The sequence below is a fragment of the Astyanax mexicanus genome, chromosome 9, assembly GCF_023375975.1.
Source record: "Astyanax mexicanus isolate ESR-SI-001 chromosome 9, AstMex3_surface, whole genome shotgun sequence".
NCBI lineage: Eukaryota > Metazoa > Chordata > Actinopteri > Characiformes > Acestrorhamphidae > Astyanax > Astyanax mexicanus.
In genome coordinates, this window is record NC_064416.1 from 8919434 (window position 1) to 8939569 (window position 20136).

At 34.4% G+C, this 20136-nt stretch overlaps 1 protein-coding gene across 1 annotated transcript; it reads right to left on the bottom strand.

Annotated features, from left to right (window-relative positions):
• Nucleotides 1-927: 927 nt before the first annotated feature.
• Nucleotides 928-17826, bottom strand: pld3 (phospholipase D family, member 3). Its single transcript, XM_007251577.4, has 12 exons — nucleotides 17632-17826; nucleotides 14096-14169; nucleotides 13933-13983; nucleotides 13630-13787; nucleotides 11780-11960; nucleotides 10961-11072; nucleotides 9350-9477; nucleotides 8972-9169; nucleotides 7590-7729; nucleotides 6183-6345; nucleotides 4710-4809; nucleotides 928-3027 (listed from the first exon to the last, which is right to left on the bottom strand). The coding sequence occupies exons 2-12, from the start codon at nucleotides 14120-14122 to the stop codon at nucleotides 2810-2812; spliced, it is 1476 nt and encodes a 491-aa protein (XP_007251639.3). The 5' UTR covers nucleotides 14123-14169; nucleotides 17632-17826; the 3' UTR covers nucleotides 928-2809.
• Nucleotides 17827-20136: the final 2310 nt, after the last annotated feature.

The following is a 20136-nucleotide window of genomic DNA, read 5'->3' on the forward strand; positions in this document are numbered from 1 at the left end:
TATTATTTTAATATATTTTTATTTTTTATTCACTATTTTAAAATGATTAAATGTAGTTATTATTTTCTTTGTCATGTATTTGTATTTTTAAATGCTCGCCTAGATTGAAAATGAGGGTTGCCCTCAATGTTCTTCTGAGTCAAAATAAAGGTTGATTGATTGATAGGTTGTAAACAGTATTTATGCAAGGGTTTAAAATCAACTTAAAGTATAAAAGGAAAAGTAATGCAAGGGGAAACATCTTTGACAGCTTTTGCTTTTATAATCTGTTAGTTTATGAATCGTATTCTCAATTATACCAAGAATTATAGCTGAAGAGAGCTGGGAAGATAAATTGGGCCTCCTACACCAGACTGTGGACTGGGCTAGCCAAACCTACAAGACCCTGCAGATGTGGTATCTGTTTAAATCAGACACAAACAGCTGGAGCAGAGACAGAAATAAACCATTACAGCCTGTACAGTGTTTAATTAGCAACATTTTCGGAGGAACATGCTATCTAAAAGAAAACGTGTCTTTTTTGCAAAAAAAAAAACAACCAAGAGTTTGTTGAAGAAGAAACTTCTCTATAGTATTAGTATTTGTATTGTTATTATTATTATTATTAGTAGTATTATTATTATTATTATTATTATTATTATTATTCCCGCCACCATTTTAATGATATACAATGTAAAAAATCTGGTAAAAACAGTATTTGGCTCGTTAAGTTTTTCCATAACAAAGCACCTCAAATAAAAACAAAAGCATTCATTAGTTTATTTAAGGGCCAAAGAACATGCTCTGATTGATTGAAAGTGATGTAAATGTAAGTAAATACATTTTTATAAAATCTGCAAAAAAAAAAAAAAAAGTTTTTAAAATAAATCTGACTCCTGCTTTAATGATAAATTAAGTAATAAAAACTGAATAAACATTTCAGACATAAACGGTTTACTTAACAGATTTTATTACAACCTACACAGCACTCGGCACTAAAACATAAGCACCAAAACAGTTCTATACAACCATGTGCTAAAGTGTGGGAACCCCTGATAAAAAAAAAATTAAAAAAAACATGTTTCTGTTGTTCTGTGCGATTATTCTGTAACACCTCACATTTAACATTTTTCTTCTGTTAAATTTAGCAAACACCTATCTGTATTTATAATTTCATGTGCTCTATACATGATGTTTCACCAGGAGTGCTCAATATGCTAAAATTAGGCTAAATTAGGGGTGATTGACTATTTCTTTTCCAATTATTGGCAACAAAAAATAGAAGAGAAAATGAGTTGTTTACCAATGTATTGCTTTAAATTGGAAAAGCTGTTGAAATGATTATTGTCATCAAATAGAAAATTACATAAATCTACCCCCTGTATCATTATTAGACCAAAATGCATTTTCAGATTTCTGACATTGGAGTCCTGTAACAACTGAATATCTCCCACACAGTAATAAACCCAAACAGAAACTATAAAAATAATATTATTATTATTTTTTCAATTATTTCACTAAAAAAAAACAAAAAAACTATAAGCCCCACACATCCCTGAGTCCTGTATGTAAACATGCTGTTGGCTTTGCATCTGAACAAAATAACGTTTAAAGCCATGTTCAGAAGCACTACAGTTAATAATATTAAAAATACTGTGCAAATGGATCATAATGCTGTATGTGTTTAAGACGGAAAAGAGGAAGATGATTATCAGCAAATCAAGTGAAGTGGCCATTTTAAAATATATTGCATTTTAAAAGCTTCACAGTTGATTATTTCACTAGTGATGTGGATTATTTAGTGTAAAAAAAAAAAAACAAAAGCAAACACTGTCCATTGTGCACAATACTGAGTACGAAAGCTATAAAAAAAAATCTCTAAAATTTCTTAGTGTCCAGAGATTTCATTGATGTAGCAGTTTAATAGTCATTAAGAATGTGCTTGTTTAACCCTTTTCTGGGTTTGTTTAACTAATTGTGCTTACGGAGAGTTTCATAGACCATGATTAAAAGAGAACTCCGGTGTAAAATTGACTTTTGGTGCAGTAAAACATGATAAAAAGTACTTACCTTTGATGAATAGGGCACCTCCACCCTACCACAGCGTTCCAAGATCCTGAAATTTTAAGTTTGTCAAACACCCTTTAGACTGGGCAACACAGGGCGTAGACTATGTAGACTCATAGTTTACATAGTGTAGCGTAGCAGCAGGCGCCAGGAGTAATGGCGGCTCTCTGAGCTAAAGCTAGCATTAAAGGATGTAAACAGTGGTTTTTAATAAGGTTTTTGTGCACTTTTTAAGTTATTAATGCCTCGTTTTAAATGTCAGGGCTCTCCAGATTCTAGCAAGGAGGTGTGGAGCTACCTTGAGCTGGATAACGGTGGAAAAAAGTGATTTATCAGGGTGTCACCCAGTCTGAAGGGTGTTTGGACAAACTGTTAAGATTTCTGGATCTTGTAACGCTGTGGGTGAATGGAGGTGTGCTATTCATTAAAGGTAAGTACTTTTTATCATGTTTTACTACAACAAATGTTCTCCTTTAAGCCTAATCCTGATTTAAGGACATCTGAAACACCTGAAGAGCTTTCTTTAAAAAAATAGGGTCCTAAGGGACCTGTTTCATTATCTTGTGTGAATAAAATCCTTTTTCTTTAGTTTAATTGAATTAAACCTCATATTTTAGTGGTTATGTGGAAACTGAGCCATCCTCTACAGGTGCAGCAGACGGACGTCTGGTCTCAGCAGTTAACATATTTGGCCTCCAGCACAAAGAAAAGGCAGATCAGCACAGTTCCTCAAAGCTGACCAATCATTTAGCTCAACTGTAGCCTACAGCTCCTCCTGCTGGCTGTCCAATGTGCTGCAAATGTCCTTGAGGTTGGAGTTGTGTTTAAGCAGAGTGCTGTACTGAGAGTCCCAGTCCCTCTCAAACACAGCCTGCAGCTGCTGCTGGACCGTCTGAGCCGTGGACTGATCCGAAGTCTGATTCACCACCAGCGCAGAACCAGCTGTGTTCACGAAATAGTCTCCAGACCAGTTAGATGTGCCTGCGGGGACACAGACATAAAAAGATTAAAGCATTAATTTTTTTGCAGTAAATCATATCATGATCAGGTTGTATCGTCACAATAATCTGTGCTGGATGTAGGCTCTGAATCTGCCCAAAGCTATTCCTTCAGTCCCATTTCCACATTCAGGGTTGCCAGGCATGGAACACAGCATGCAACACTGTTCTGAAGCCATGGAAATTGACGAGCAGGCTATTTTTCTGCAGAATAGGTAAGGCTGCCAACCATAGGTGGGTAATATACCACCACCACTAGCATAGCAGAGACGGACATTTTTGACATTAAAACATACACAGCTCTGCAAAAAAATTAAGAGACCACAGTTTCTCTGATTTTGCTATTTATGGGTATATGTTTGAGTAGAATAAACATTGTTGTTTTATTCTATAAACTACAGACAACATTTCTCCCAAATTCCAAATAAAAATATTGTCATTTAGATCATTTATTTGCAGAACATGAGAAATGGCTAAAATAACAAAAAAGATGCAGAGCTTTCAGACCTCAAATAATGCAAAGAAAACAAGTTCATATTCATAAAGTTTTAAGAGGTCAGAAATCAATATTTTGTGGAATAATCCTGTTTTTTAATAAAGTTTCATGCATCTTGGCATGTTCTCCTCCACCAGTCTTGCAAACTGCTTTTGGATTTTGCACCACTCCTGCCATCCCTTTCCATCAGCTGTCAGAGCCCTGAGAGAGCATAATTAGCCTTGCTCTCTCTGGGTGGTGTCGCGGTTATTTCACGACTCTTCTAGGCCTCCCAGAAAGGGAAGCCTGGGCTAGCTAAAATGAGCTCTAAAAACTTATCTAGTCTTGCATCACTACAAAAGTTCTAAGTTCTAAGTTCTAAGTTCACGCCTTGGTACAGACTGTACAGGCCTCAGAGAAAGGGTCAGACACCTGTTTTAACAGAACTTAGTGAACTCTAGACTTTTTATCCAAATATACTATTATAAAGGTAATATAGCATATATTGATCACCAATTTAGGGCCCACAGTGGGTAGATGGCTCTCTCTCCTCACATCACTAAAGGGTGATATCAATCAACACAGAGCGTCTGTGAGCTGATGTATCAGAACTAAGTCGCTGTGCTTTCCTCTGAGCACACTGTGATGCTACAGACTTCAAATAATGCAATGAAAACAAGTTCATATTCATAAAGCTTTAGGAGTTCCGAAATATCAAGAGCACTGACTATTTCATGGTAATAACTCAATTCTTTTTATTAACTGATTGAGTAATTAATATTACATTTTAAATAATTATTTGTAATGACTGAATAATACAAAGAATATTCTGAAGTATACATTAGAAACTGAATAATTAATATTAGATCCTGAATAATAATTTGCCATTAATAAGTCATATATTTTAGCTCCTAAATAATTATTAGTAGACACTGAAACTGTATATTTAACCAATAATTATTTGTAGGTACTTAATAATCATCACATAGAATACTGAATACTTAAAATTAGATACACGTAATTATTAGTAGATAATTTATAATTCAAATTGTGTATTACATATCATTTATAGTGTATGCTAAAGTCATACTACATTTAGTGGATAATAATATATTAATAATACATACTGAATAATTCAGAGCAGATTTATAGACTGAGGGGTTTAATGAGAAGTAAATATGTTCTCATACCTATGTAAGCCACCTTGTCGGTCACCATGTATTTGTTATGGTTCACTCGGGCAAAGGGAATCTGCTTTTGACTCGGGTTGGCGGGAACAATGAAGATTTTCTGTTGAGAAGCAAAAAACACGACATTTAGAGAGGAAACAATACAACACGCTGCCGGTGTTTAGAGAACTTAGAGGAGCAGAGGCCTCAAACAGAACACACTGAAAATGAAAAGCAAAAGTAAACACTGATAACAACCTACAGAGACTGACTTTAAACAGCTAAAGCTTCAGGAAATGGATTAGATCAGCTGTTTTATATTTATTTGGTAATTGAGCAGTAAACTACAGTATTGTCTTGCTGTACCAGCTGTGCAAACTGAGACTTTTAAATCAACTGGTAAGTGTTTATGTTTCAGAGCTTATTTGAAACTGGTAAAATTCAGTAAGGTCTTAACTGTAGAGTAAGTTAGTTTGGTTTAGGTTCAGACTGAATGTACTGAATGTAATATATAATTTTAGTTGAACAGAAAGCTACATAATCTATACTGTACAATTACTGTGACTTATTTTATGTCATAGTGTAATGTTTTCATTAATCTTAAGAGAAAGCTCTCACATCTGACTTGAGCAGCACAACTGAAGTACATTTATGATTAGAATAGCACTACCTAGGTACATTTATGACTAAAATGCACTGCTTAAGTAAATGTTTGAATAAAATAGTACTACTCAGGTAAATATATGATTAGAATAGCACTACTGAGGTGACTAGCTACCTAAATGTGTGACCAGAAAAGCACTGCTGCAGTAGATGCATGAATAGAACTGAACTACTGAGGTAAATGTATGATTAGAATAGCACAACGTAGGTACATTAATTACTAACATTGCACTGCTGAGGTGACTAGCTACCTAAATGTGTGACCAGAAAATCACTGCTGCAGTAAATGCATGATTAAAATAGTAAACTTAAAATAGTACTGCTCAGGTACATGTATGATTAGAATAGCACTATGTAGGTACATTAATTACTAATATTGCACTACTGAGGTGATTAGCTACCTAAATGTGTGACCAAAAAAGCACTGCTGCAGTAGATGCATGATTAGAATAGCACTACTGAGGTAAATGCATGATTAGAATAGCAATACTGAGGTAAATGCATGATTAAAATAGCACAATTTAGGTACATTTATGACTAACATTGCACTGCTGAGGTGACTAGCTACCTAAATGAATGTGAGTAGAAAAAGCACCTCTGCAATAAATGCATGATTAGAATAGCACTACTGAGGTAAATGTATGATTAGAATAGCACTACAGATGTGAAAGCATGATTAAAATTGCACTACTGAAGAAAATGCATGTATAGAATTGCATTACTGAGGTACATATATTGTGCTCTGTTGGTATGTTTGCTGTAATATTAAAAAGTTGTGGTAAATAAATACTTAAAATAGTATTTTTGTAAAAGGATATATAGTTCACTCACCACCTGGACATCCAGTTTCCTTTCATTTTGTAAGGCAGCCAGAGAGCGGAGGAATGATAACATGATGGGAGAAGTGCTGCCCCAACAGCTGATCAACAAACGCACCTGAACCCTCCTCTCAAACGCCACACGCCTCAGCTGAGTGTCTATATCAGCCCAGTACCTGCAGACAACACATTTTGGAAATATAGTGACAAATTATTTAGATATTCATCAATATAACCTGCATTATAAGTAATTATAAGTAATTCCTCCCTGTAAACTTTTTGGATCAGTTTCCAAGTGTACGGGACTTAAGTTGTTAGTTAAAGGCTATATTTTCCTTTCAATAAAAAAATCCCCATTCAAAATGCTGTGTAGTGTAAGATTAGGCTTAATCTCTGACTGGGGAAACTCCACCCTTTGTGTAGCAGATAATAGTTTTTCAGTTCTGTAACAGGTTTCTAGGGTTGTGTTGTTCTTGGTCTGTCTTGCTGCAATGGTGATTAGGGTTTTGGGCAGAGGTGGAAAAAGTACTGAAAAATTTTAATAAAGTAAAATTACCTTTACTTTGCTAAAAGTCTACTCAAGTAAAAGTACCCATCTAAAAATCTACTCGGGTAAAAGTAAAAAAGTACTCAATTTAAAATGTACTTTGAGTAAAAGTTACATAGTTACTTTTAATTATTTGATGTAAGAAAGTACTTATTATAAATAAAATATTTTTAATGAACTATTATTCCAAATAATAATTTGGACCTTTCAGGCAGTATTTGTTCAGACCACCCTACAAAACATTTTCATGAACATGTTGGCATAGGTTTTAATGATCCATTTTCTTTACTGTTAAAAGGTTATGGCCACATCGGTGACTATAAACTGTATTTTTATAGTTTTACAGTTCGTTATTATTTTTTAACTTGCCATTGCTATGCTTTAACTGCTATTTTTTATGGGTTTTTTTATTTAAGCAGATTGTTTAATGTTTTCAATAAAAACTTAAGGAATTATCATCATTTTCTTAATTCAGACAATTCTTTTTTTTTCCCCCCAGCATTTAATAATTTACTCAGTAATGGGGAGTTTTCCAGTGTAGTGAAGTAAATTACTTGTGTCAAAATGTACTTAAGTAAAAGTAAAATTACCTATTTTAAAAACTACTTAAAAATTACAAATTACTCATAAACTCTACTCAATTACAGTAATTTGAGTAAATGTAATTCATTACTTTCCACCTCTGGTTTTGTGTAATATTAATAAAAAAAAAGCCAAGTTAATCTTTTACTTTTAACTATCCACCAATATTTGACTTAGGGTGTCCAAACTTTTGCACATCACTGTATATAAAAATTCATAAGCAACTTTTTAAACACATGGGCAAGTGTTAAACATTTACAGAATTATTGTGAAGCAGAAGGTGATGGAGACCTTTTTGGAAAGGAAAACTCCATGGTGGGCAGGTAGTTCATCACTGCGATGTAGACAAACTGACGGGCATCGTCAATCACACTCAGAATAGACTGCAGGTCCCCGGTTCTGCCCTCAGCACACAGAGACGGCGGAGAACTCTGAGGAAATATAATAAATCTTTAAACATGGGTTATTCTGGATTAAAACATACATTCATCCCATTATTGATTATTTGATACACACTTAGTGTGTGTGTACTGCACTGTCCGGTCTGTTAAATTGTCTTATGTCTGCTGTATTTATTGTATTTTTTGTATTGATTGTAGTGTTCTAGTTCTGTTGCACAATTTTTTTTACAGTTCATATTGTCTATATTGTAGTATTGATCCCATGTTGAACTACAGTTCCGGAAGAACATAATTTCGTTGCACTGTTGTATTCAGATGGAATGACAGTAAAAGCCTATTGACTAATATTTAAGATCACTGTTTAAAAGCTGCTAAAGTCTGAAATCTAAATAAGAAAAAATGAAACCAACTTCAGCGAATCCGTGACAAAGCTCTCAGTTCATGTTTCAGTAATACTAGTTCCAGTTATTTCCTAAAACATCATCACTATATCTGTGGCTTTGGTTCTGCAGTGCTCTGTTTGAAAAATGAAAGAATATATGGGGAATTTAGGCACTTTAACCCTTTAAAGTTTTACTTAAAGTGTTTAACTGAACGTAAATTGATTGTGCCATTCAGAATCAGAAGAGGTCTGTTAGATTAAAACAAATCCACTAGAGGCTGCTGTGTCTTTCATTAGTAAGCTCTTTGAGTCTTATCTATATATCAAGTTTTATTTTATTTATCATTATTTATTATCACCATTAATGCCCCAACACCAGGAGGGTTTAGACTAGCACATGCCTCCTCTGATACATTTGAAGTCAGCCACCGCCTCTTTTCAAACTGCTGCTGATGCAGCATTGCCGAGTAGCATCACAGCGCACTCAGGGGAAAGCGCATCGACTCGGTTCTGATACATCAGCTCACAGACGCTCTGTGCTGATTGACATTACCCTAGGATGGATGTGGGGAGAGAACACCATCTACCCACCCAGAAAAAGCAAGCACAATTGTGCTCTCTCAGGGTTCCAGCAGCTGATGGCAAGCTGCATGACTGGGAATCGAACCAGCAATAACCTGATTAAAGTGGCAGCGCTTTAGACAGCTGGACCACTCAGAGCCCATATATCAAGTTTGATAGAGGTTTATATGTCAAAAACAGTTATTTTTAAAAGTTATACATTTATCGTCATTATTATTGAGTCCAAACAAAGAAAAAATAGAAAACTCAAACTGTTTTATTGAGGAAGATGTTAAAGGGTTTAGAAAAAAAATAAGTAGTTGTCTTACAGACAGGTAGACTTCGGAGGTTGTGCCATTGAGTGACAGCTCCATGGGTGTGTCCTTGTTGTAGGCTGTAGTGTATTGGCTGGGCCAGGGGGAGGGGATAGTCTTACTCTGACCCAGGAACCAATAAGCTTCAAAGATTTTATCCAGGTCGTTGGCGAGGCAGCTGCAGTCATACACCACCGCACCCAGCTCCTTTACCTGAGGGGTTATCAGACAACACACACACACAAGAGCTGCAGCTCAGCACCTTATTCTGATCAACACCTGCTCAGTAATTAACCCTGAATATAATTGGACTAAGGCACTTTATATATCTATTCTCATCTTCACACTAGCCACACTAGTTAGTCTCCATAGATAGTAATAAAGCATGCTCACCTGCGTTAACGACCTCCAGTCCATGTTAGCGCTGCCGATGTAAATATGTCTCTTATCCACCACCCAGAATTTAGTGTGCAGCACTCCAGTGGTTAACTGCTTCATGTTCACTGACCTCACCTGAGCACCTTCAGAACATGAAATTAAAGAAAAGATTTAGTGAAACATCTTATTTACTGATTAAAATAAAAAAAAATTTAGACAAGAAGGGGTTAAAGGGGTTAGAGGTGTACAATTTGAGCAAATTTTATTTAGAAGGCCCCAATCAAGATACAGGTAAAAGGATGGTCCACATATAAGAGGAATTAAGAAGAATGGAACAAAGAGCTGCACAAACCATTCCTCTAAAGCAAAAACTAGAGAGTGGAAATTTCAGAGTTAACCCTTGTGTGGTGTTGATATTTTTGTTACTCGTTTACTTTGTTACTTGTGTTTAATTTAGCAAAATTAAGCAATTTTACATTAAAATGCTTTACACATGCTTGCTTCACCTAAATTGCAAGCAATATAAACAGCTTACATGGTTAATATTTGCCCTTTACATTTATTATGTTACATTTCTTTCAAAAAGTGCTACTCTTTTTTTATTAGTTTTTTAATAAAATGTAAAAGAAAATGAATTAAACTCAAGATATGAGTAGAAAATTTGTTTAGTGTCAAATTTACAAATGAAGCAATGTTTATTAGACCTTGGCCAAACATAATGTATGTAATATAAATGTGTGTGTGTGTGTGGGGGGGGTGGGGGGGGGGGGGGGTTGTACAGTGTGTGTTTATCGAAAATGTGTTTTGATATATGTTTTTCACAAAAAATGAGCCAATACCAATGAGTTTGAGTTAGAAAAAATATTTTTTTGTATCGTTTGATGAAAAATGAAAACGGGTCCCACAGACCCGAACACCACACAAGGGTTAAACAGCTGAGAGTTGATTTTCACTCCCAATGTGTAATTTTAACTAATTCAGATTCAAATGGTGTTCAGTGTTGGAGTTATTTGACACACTTATATATTTTAGTGTTAACCCAAATAAACCCCAAAAAATACTGTCCAACTCCACAAAGAATAAATTAAACTCCCCCCAGTTAAACTGGTAATTTGCATAATGGGCGTGCCCCCAAATCCTAACTTAAAATCAATGTGTAGTCTTCCCCACGAGGGCTACCTTCCATTGGGTATCCTATTATATTTTATATAATGATTATTTGCCTAGCCAACGTGTTGTAGGCTATCAGAGCAAGTTACTATCTCCTGTACTGTAAATTGTGACAAGTGTTGGCAATGCACTGAAAAACTGCAATGCAAAATTAAAGTTCCCATGCAATGGAAAAAAAACACAGGTAGGACATAAGCAGGGATGTTTTATCCTGTTTAAGGTGGAGAACTGCCGTGGAAAAAACTAAATTACACATTTAAAATGATAGTTAAACATACCATCAAATCCACTGTAAATTACATGTATAAATAAGCAGGCATCTGTGACAGAACACTGTATATGACCTGGCTGACTGACTAAATCTTAAAGCCAAACTGTTACTTAAATCACAAGCCGTTAAACCTGAAACACAACATTTCGTTCATTCAGTTAAAAGATCATCCAGGTGGAAATTACCGGAGTCAATCAGCAGCTGAAGATTTTGTGGTTGCTTGTCTGGCTTGTTCACAGCTATTCGCACTGATATCCTTCCAGAAAGCTGAGCGAGTTCTTGAAGAATCCGTTCACCCTGTGAAAAAAAAATTGTTTTTGCTTATCTTATCTGATAAATCAAATATTATATGAAAATAAAACCAGATGATCCTTTATCAATCCCACTGTGGGGAAATGCACAAGGTTACAGCAATAATGGGATGGCAAGGCACACAAAAGTAGAAAGAGGTAAGAAAGCTACGTTTTTTTGTGATTATAGTTTATTATTTTTAGTTTATATAATTTATATATATTTTTAACATGGGGGGAAAAAGGGCAGCAAAATAAAAATAAAATAAAAATAAAACTATTACTAAAACAAAAGTTTCAATGCTTGGATTATACCAGTCCATTTAACATTTTTTAACAGCAGGCTATGTTAAGAAAAAGAAATAATCCAGAATTGCTCAAAAAGAAAAGTGTAAAACTTTTTTTCATTTTTTGTAATACTTGAATAATATAAATATTGCAGTACACACAAAAAAACATATTGCACATGTAAATAATGTACATTGTTATGGTTTAAAAATATTAAAATCTGGATCCTATTTTAAATAAAAGTACTGGCAAAGACTGGCAAAGACTTATGGATTATGATTTAATACTATATTCTGGGTTATTGCACATATGAACATAATTATTGAATATATTTATGGGTAAGATCACTCAATATTCAGATGTATTGGTTTTGAAAAGCCCCTATTGATAATTATGCTCCATTTTTACATGCATACATCCTCTCACCTCATTGGCTGTGGGCTCATGTGTGCCCGTATCTGCATTAGTCATAGTCCAGTAGAAGGAGGCAATGTCCAGGCTGCTCTGAGCCCCTGAGATGAGATTCATCCAGGTCTGATAGATGGAGGGATGAGAGACTGAGGAATTAAAGTCCAAACCCACTGGGATACTCTCCACCAGAGATACTCTGTAAAGAATAAAACCCCCAGAAAAAAAAACCCAGTGACCAGAGGAACTTTCAGAAGAACATTAAACAACACACTGCAGCCACAAAAGCAGAAACAGGAATGTTTGGAAAGCATTGAGGTAAAAACAGCTGAGGGGACTTTGTTCTCTGCAGAACTCGCATTATAAACATTTATTATAATCATTCAGAGTGGGGGATGATTTTACAATTGTGTTTCCTTCACACACCACCATGACTAAACACATACACTATATTTCCAAAAGTATCTCCTCGCCTGCTTTGTGTTTCCATGAGTCTCTCTACACTTTACTGTTGTTGATCTAATCTGAAGCTACATGAAGTTTGGAGGTGTGTAGTGATGATGAATTTTGAAGCTACATGAAGTTTGGAGGTGTGTAGTGATGATGAATTTTGAAGCTACATGAAGTTTGGAGGTGTGTAGTGATGATGAATTTTGAAGCTACATGAAGTTTGGAGGTGTGTAGTGATGAACTCTGAAGCTACATGAAGGTTAGAGGTGTGTAGTGATGAACTCTGAAGCTACATGAAGGTTAGAGGTGTGTAGTGATGAATTTTGAAGCTACATGAAGTTTGGAGGTGTGTAGTGATGATGAGCTCTGAAGCTACATGAAGTTTGGAGGTGTGTAGTGATGAACTCTGAAGCTACATGAAGGTTAGAGGTGTGTAGTGATGAACTCTGAAGCTACATGAAGTTTGGAGGTGTGTAGTGATGAACTCTGAAGCTACATGTAGTTTGGAGGTGTGTAGTGATGAACTCTGAAGCTATATGAAGTTTGGAGGTGTGTAGTGATGAACTCTGAAGCTATATGAAGTTTGGAGGTGTGTAGTGATGAACTCTGAAGCTACATGAAGTTTAGAGGTGTGTAGTGATGAACTCTGAAGCTATATGAAGTTTGGAGGTGTGTATAATGAACTCTGAAGCTACATGTAGTTTGGAGGTGTGTAGTGATGAACTCTGAAGCTACATGAAGTTTGGAAGAGTATAGTGATGTAGTGACTCTGCAGAAAGTTGGTGAACTCTGTGCACTATGCTCCTTAGCATCCGCTGATCCCGCTCTGTTATTTTACACTGACAGAGCACAGAGTTGCTGGATAGTGTAAATATCCATTTTATTACCTACCCAACCCCACCAGCAAAACCTACATACGTTTTCTGCATTTTATACAGAAAGTAGATGCTGGTAAAACCGAGAAAAATCTGAAATAATACGCTTTTCTTTAAAACTTTATTTTGTCACAAAGATTTAGATTCAAAGTCTTGTTAGAATGTTGAAATATGGCAAAACATCATTGCAAGATAAGATAAATTATAAACGGTGCTTTTATACTGTTTATATTGACAACAAAATTATTTCATATTGACTGAATTTTAGAAATATTTTGTCACATCATTTTTGGTAATATCGGCCTTTCCTACTTTCAAACATGAAGGAAAAAAGTATAAATGCTTTATCTGACTTCTAGAATAAGATACAATAGAACATAAACTGAATAAAAATACAAAATCTTAAAAATATGAATCCTAGTTGATGAAAATTAAGAATAAAACCAGGGTAAGATCATTAATACAGATCGAATAGCTTCAGGCATCTTAAAATGTTTGCAAACCCCTGCTGTAAAGTGAACACAGCCTCAACTCCATTCTCACCTGCATGGGTCAGTACAGGTGTCTCTGATGGGAGGATGCACTTTCAGACCAGGTGAGCTGGATGAGGAGGTCGCCGTGGGAACCAGAAGAGTTTGTAGGACAAATAGCACCAGAAGCACCGTGGTGAGACAGGTGACGATCAGCAAACACCTGTAATACTACAAAAACACACAAACAAATAAACATAATGTCTTTTAAATTAGTATATTGATGAGCTTAGTCATGTTCAGCCAAACATTTTCTGTTTTTGTTTTTAGTTTGGCCCCACAGATTATCCTGGTAGCATATAGTTCAGTTTTATACCTTCTGAGTTTTCAGGTGTGCCTCTACCTTACTCCGCTCCACATCAACCATCTGAAGAGAAAATACATATTTTACACATTTTACACAAACACACATACATTTTAAAATGATAAATATTATAAACAGATAAATTAAATAAACAGAAAATTATTCAAGAATGTACCCTTTCATATGGAATATCCGACTTCATCTCTGTGCCGTTTGTCAGAACATCTGAAGGTGAAAACCTAAACTGGTCTGCAAGAAAGCAAAAATACTCATTCTAACACTTAATGCTTAATATTACACACAACAATTCATAATATGCATATACAGCTCTGGAAAAAAATAAGAGATGACTTAAAATGATGAGTTTCTTTGATTTTACCAAATTGAAAACCTCTGAAATATAATCAAGAGGAGGATGGATGATCACAAGCCATCAAAACAAGCTAAATTGATTGAATTTTTGCACCAGGAGCAGCATAAAGTTATCCAAAAGCAGTGTGTAAGACTGGTGGAGGAGAACATACCAAGATGCATGAAAACTGTGATTAAAAAATAGGGTTATTCCACCAAATATTGATACCTGAATACTTAAAATTGTATGACTATGAACTTGTTTTCTTTGTATTTTTTGTTATTCCAGCTATTTCTCATTTTCTGCAAATTAATGCTCTAAATGACAATATTTCTATTTGGAATTTGGGAGAAATGTTGTCTGTAGTTTATAGAATAAAACAACAATTTTTATTTTACTCAAACATAAACCTATAAATAGCAAAATCAGAGAAACTAAAGTGGTCTCTTATTTTTTTCCAGAGCTGTATCTATTACAAAATGAATTGTATGATAATTAATGTATTTTGAGAACAATTCTCAGTATGACAAAACTCCCATATTAGTGGACCTGTGCCCAAAACCATGTGAACAGCAATGTGTGTAAGCCTTATACATCTATTGTCTGTCCTGAATGCAGTGTGTGTTTCTATAGGATGAGGGACGGGTCAGCTGATGAGTAGAAAGCGCTGTCCGTCAGCGTTACAGAAACAAAAGCAGCAGAAAGAGGAAGAGACTCTACAGCTATAAGGAGAAAATAAGGGAAGCGAAGGACGTCAAGTCATGAAAAGTCTTGTGTTCATGTTACTTCACAGTAACGTGACTCTCACACACTCAAACTCACACTCACGCACAGCTGAGTTATCAGATTCATCTAAACCAAACCTCAAACACATGGTTACTGAAACTGCATTAAACACCTCATATCATAAACACAAAAACCTGATACTACTGCTTGATAGATACTATTTTTAACTTCTAGTAAAACCTTATTCTAAAAATCACTGTTATGATAGCTATATCTGATATTAAGAGCTGTTCAGTTTATTTACACAAGACCGTGTCAAAATAAAATGTGTGTAAAATTAGGAATAAATGCAACTTAACTTAAAATTGCACATAAAACCACAGGCTGAGCTGAGACGGCCTCTTCAAGTCTCTTTTATTACACTCACATTTGTATTTACAGAAGCATTACATTGACATATACTGTACATAACAGTGACTGTCTATTGCCACAGCTATCAGCCTTAAATAACTACTGTGATATAACTGATATAACACTGTGAAGATTTATATAGAATATAAATATAGAATATTTAGAATAGTAATAAAATAGAATATTTATATAATAATGTTATACTGCCCACCTCTGCTTGGCATCATATAAATATCAGCATATAACAGTTTTAAATGTATAGGGTCTTCGTATCAGACAGTTGTTTAGATGTGTGTGTTATAAATGTAGCTGATAAATGCTGGTGTAATTATTAAACTCTGTAAGTGACAAATACATGCGTTGTATTGCTTTTATTGTATGTACAAACTCAGCTGATACAAATTCTATTTCTTTGTAATGTTGGTCTGAGGTTAAGACCCAATTTTTAAACTTTAGAAGTGTTTTATAGAGTTGCAGTGAATATTTGCCAAATTAAATTATTCACCTGAAAACAGACAATTTTGCAATTCAAGACAAAAATGGACTTGAATTATTACATTTTATTTATGCAATGGTGAAAAAAGTGGAAAGATTAATAAAAACATGCAGAAAAAATGAGTTTTTGGCCAAAATTGCTAATTTCATTTCCATACACCCTACTGCTTATTTACACCCATCCACAGATATAACCCTCAAAACTATGGGACATAAGCATCAGCTCACAATCCATTTGTTGGTTAATCCCTAATTTAAAGTAGGATATACAGATATTATTGCCATTAAGTAACAAAACTTTAAAGTTTAAATATCAGAATGGGACAGAACAATAGATCAATACAATAACAATGTAGTTAGCTGCAAACCTCATAAAAACGGAACTTGGTAACAGGTGCTGTTACAGGTGCTGTCAGAAAAATTGCAGTGTCATGCCAGCTTACATGCTCACCTGAGGCTAATATGGTTAAAACATGGGCTAAACAGGTTCCAGGTGGTTCTCATCTAAGCAGGGGGGGGGGGGGGGGGGGTATAACCATATATAGACAGAGCTTTAATATAGTCTTCAATATTAAATGTACAATGTAGAAATCATAAAAAGAAAACACAAAGAATAAAAAATGTGCCACAATTTTGCTCACATGAAACCAACCCATGTTTATAGTTTTTAGAATAAAACTGAAGTGTTTTTTTTTCTCCGATTTTGCTATTAATAGGTAGATTTTTTTTTTTTATTATTATTTATTTTAAATTCCAAATAAAACTTGTCATTCAGAGCATTTATTGGCAGAAAATGAGAAATGGCTGAAATAACAAAAAAGATACATCACTTTCAGACCTCAAATAAAATAAAATAAAAAAGTTCACATTCATAAAGTTTTAAGAGTTCAGAACCCTGGTTTTTAATTACAGTTTTCATGCATCTTGGCATGTTCTCCTCCACCAGTCTTACACACTGCTTTTGGATTACTTTATGCCACTCCTGGTTTGAAAATTCTTTAACATATTTCAAAGGTTTTCAATTTGGAAAATTCAAAGAAACTCATCAATTTTAGTTGATCTATTTTTTTTCCAGAGCTGTAGATATACACATATAATACATAGGTTGATGTTTGCCTAACATTGTCCACCCTTAGCTATAAGGTAATCTATAAATAAGCAAGAATTCGAGGAATAATTAAGATTATTGTTGTAAATAATGTAAATAATAAGACTTTTGGACCCTTTCTGATTATGAACTGTAATCACAAGAACACATAACGTTACAGTCCCGTCAAAACAACAACTGACGTGAGTGGCGGAGTCCTATAGACTAGACTAGGTTAGTTATTAGTATACAGTTAGGCCTAATCAATAAATGATCGATTATATTAATTTATACGACTTCAAATACATCAGAAACACGTGGATAAAACGTGGTCTTGGATAAGACTTCATTGGAAGTGTTAATCCAGAATTGAAAACTATTTTTGGACCACTTTGAAACTTTATACCATCCAAACTCACACAGCAAATCTACCAAAACGCAGTTTTACAGACTGTATGAGCTAATCAGGTTCACCTGAGCGGAAAATAGAGCAGATTTCCCTCTTTCTGCAGGAAAATATGAGTAAATTATACACTTATACAGCTGAGTCCCAGACCAGGAACACACTATAAATAAATGCACTGTTACCCTGAGCTCAGCTGTAGTATACAGTATTACTATAGAGCCGTTCAGCGCTTACCTGGGCTTTTTCCCCGCAGCCCGGCCGCTCTGAGGGACACAGAGCCTCTCTATGAGGAGCTGGAGGATAAAATCAGAGCTGAACAGAAGCTGAAAACGAAATAAAACTAACAAACAATCAAACAAAAGCTCTTTCAGTCCCTGTACTGCAGCAGCAGCGGCCCGTCCGCTCCGCTCTACACCCGCACCGACACACGTGACCAAACCTGAACAGCCCACCAATGGGGAGAGAGCGATCCAGTGACGTCACGCAAGTTCGCCGTATTCAAAACAAAGTATTCTTTTTTATTTTTCTATAATAATTGTTATATTATATTATATTATATTATACTATATAATATTATATTATATTAACCCTTTCAGACCATGCATCCATTAAAATGGACATTATGATTTTCTTTATTTTTAAATGTTTTGTTGCACCTAACACTATTTTGTCACTGTCCAATGAAAAACAAGTATCTCCAAAACAGCAACTTTACAGGAGAGAAATAAAATCTTTTTTAACTTTTAATGGAAGTCAGTGTAAAACTAGTTAATTTAAGGTAATTTTAGAGAATTTATATGGGTTTATTAATTAAGACATTTTGACATACACTTGTCCAAACTACGTGGTAAATTACGAATCGAAAAAAAATAGAGATACTTGTTTTCATTGGACAGCGACGATTTGAGAGCTGTTGTCCACCAGAATAGGCCATGAACCAGCCAACAAGCAAGTTTATAAACCAATGAAACAGTAACTTAGCTCCGCCCACTTCACTGGATAAACAGTAGTACTGTAGTAGTACTAGTACTGTAGTACAAAGTAACAACACTATTTTACTAATTTAATGTGATTTAAAACACATTTTAATCATGTTTTTTTTATTGTTTAGGGATAGTTTATGAAATAAAAAGCTCAATTTGAAATATAAAATATTACACACATGCTTGCAATGGAATGAAAAAACAATATATTAAATGCTTTAGTTAATTTGATTTATTGGCTTGCTACAGATAGATTTTACAGTAGAATATTAGAGTCTTCTTTTCTGTGCATTACAGACAGATTCCTATTTTTTTCCAATCATTAAAGATAATTCAGGTCTGAAAGGTTTAATTATTATACATACTGTTAATTTATTGCATATAACATAATGCGGATGTACTGTTATTTTTAATTGCGAGAAAATTGTAATGCGAGTTAGTCTCAGATGCTGTGTTGTTTTCCCCAAAGATGTGGGCGTGGCCTAAACTTTTTCCCTCCTTATTCCATTGGATGAATTAAATTTAAACAAACTGTGCTTTTTTTATATAATAATTAATTATATAAAACCACATGGTAAATTATTAACATTGTATTGAAGATAAATCATTCTATTCAATCAAATTCACTAAAGTTTAAAGTTTCTTTTACAGAGAAATAAGAACTGTTTCTCTGTTGACCCATATGCACATATTAATTAATTATACCTCCTGTTTATTAACTTAATACAAAACATTTTACATTTTTCCCTGCATTATTCAATTATTTACACTTAGATCGATGTATTCATTTGAATTATTTTATTGTCATTGTTCAGAACATGTACAAACTGTAAATAATGAAAATGTAGTTAGCAATTAACAAAAGTGCAAAATCTTCTATTAATATGAATATCTAAATATGATAAATAGGGCAAATATAACATAACATGAGGCATAACATATAAAGTATGTATACTATTTGTATAATAGGTATAATTGTATATTTATTTTGTATGTTAATATTAAGTAAATAACTAAAAATAAAATACAATTTCTTTTATTTTAGTTTCTAAAAACAGGTAAATTAAAATTTAACAAAACTGAAAATGAAAAAAGTAAAGTAGGTAATGCAAGACATAGACATACATATTTTTCAGTTTGTTTGGATTACTACAGTCTGTTATCCTGTTAAAATAAATATTTACCTTGTGCATGTCTACATTAGAAATACAGTTTATACAGATTTTTTTAAAGATTAAAAAAACTGAGAAACAAGAACGCTCTGATTTTTACCAGTAGATGGCGCCAAAACATCACATTTAGTCTAAACAGCTTCCTGCTGCTGCTGTATGGTGCTCCACCGCCCTCTGCTGTTTCCAATAGTGTCACAATTACAGCCATAAGAGCTGAGAAACTTTCAACAAACGTTTGGGCACATCTTTATATATACAGTGCCAGTCCAAAATCACACGTTCTCATTTAATGTTTTAATTTTAGTATTTTTTGTCTTACATTGTAAATGAATAGTGAAGTGATCCAGACTATGAGGGAACGCATAATGAACCAACTTAACAGTGTTAAACAAACCAAAATATTTTGTGAAGAATCATTCAGGAGCTCTTATCTGTAGAGCTGTTAACTTGTGGTTTCTGAGGCTGGTAACTCTGATAAACTTATCCTGTACAACAGAGGAAACTCTTGCTCTTCCTTTCCTGGTGCAGTTTCATCATACCCTTTTTGATGGCTTTTGCGACTGCACTTGAGGACACTTTCAAAG

What these genes read in the sequence shown, in the direction of transcription:
- pld3 (XM_007251577.4), bottom strand. Translation starts at nt 14,122, where the DNA reads ATGAAGTCGGATATTCCATATGAAAGG. An exon ending in ATGAGCCCACAGCCAATGAG is followed by an intron (nt 11,073 to 11,779) that starts GTGAGAGGATGT and finishes TTTTTTTCACAG; the next exon opens with GGTGAACGGATTCTTCAAGA. An exon ending in CCTCCGAAGTCTACCTGTCT is followed by an intron (nt 7,730 to 8,971) that starts GTAAGACAACTA and finishes ATATTTCCTCAG; the next exon opens with AGTTCTCCGCCGTCTCTGTG.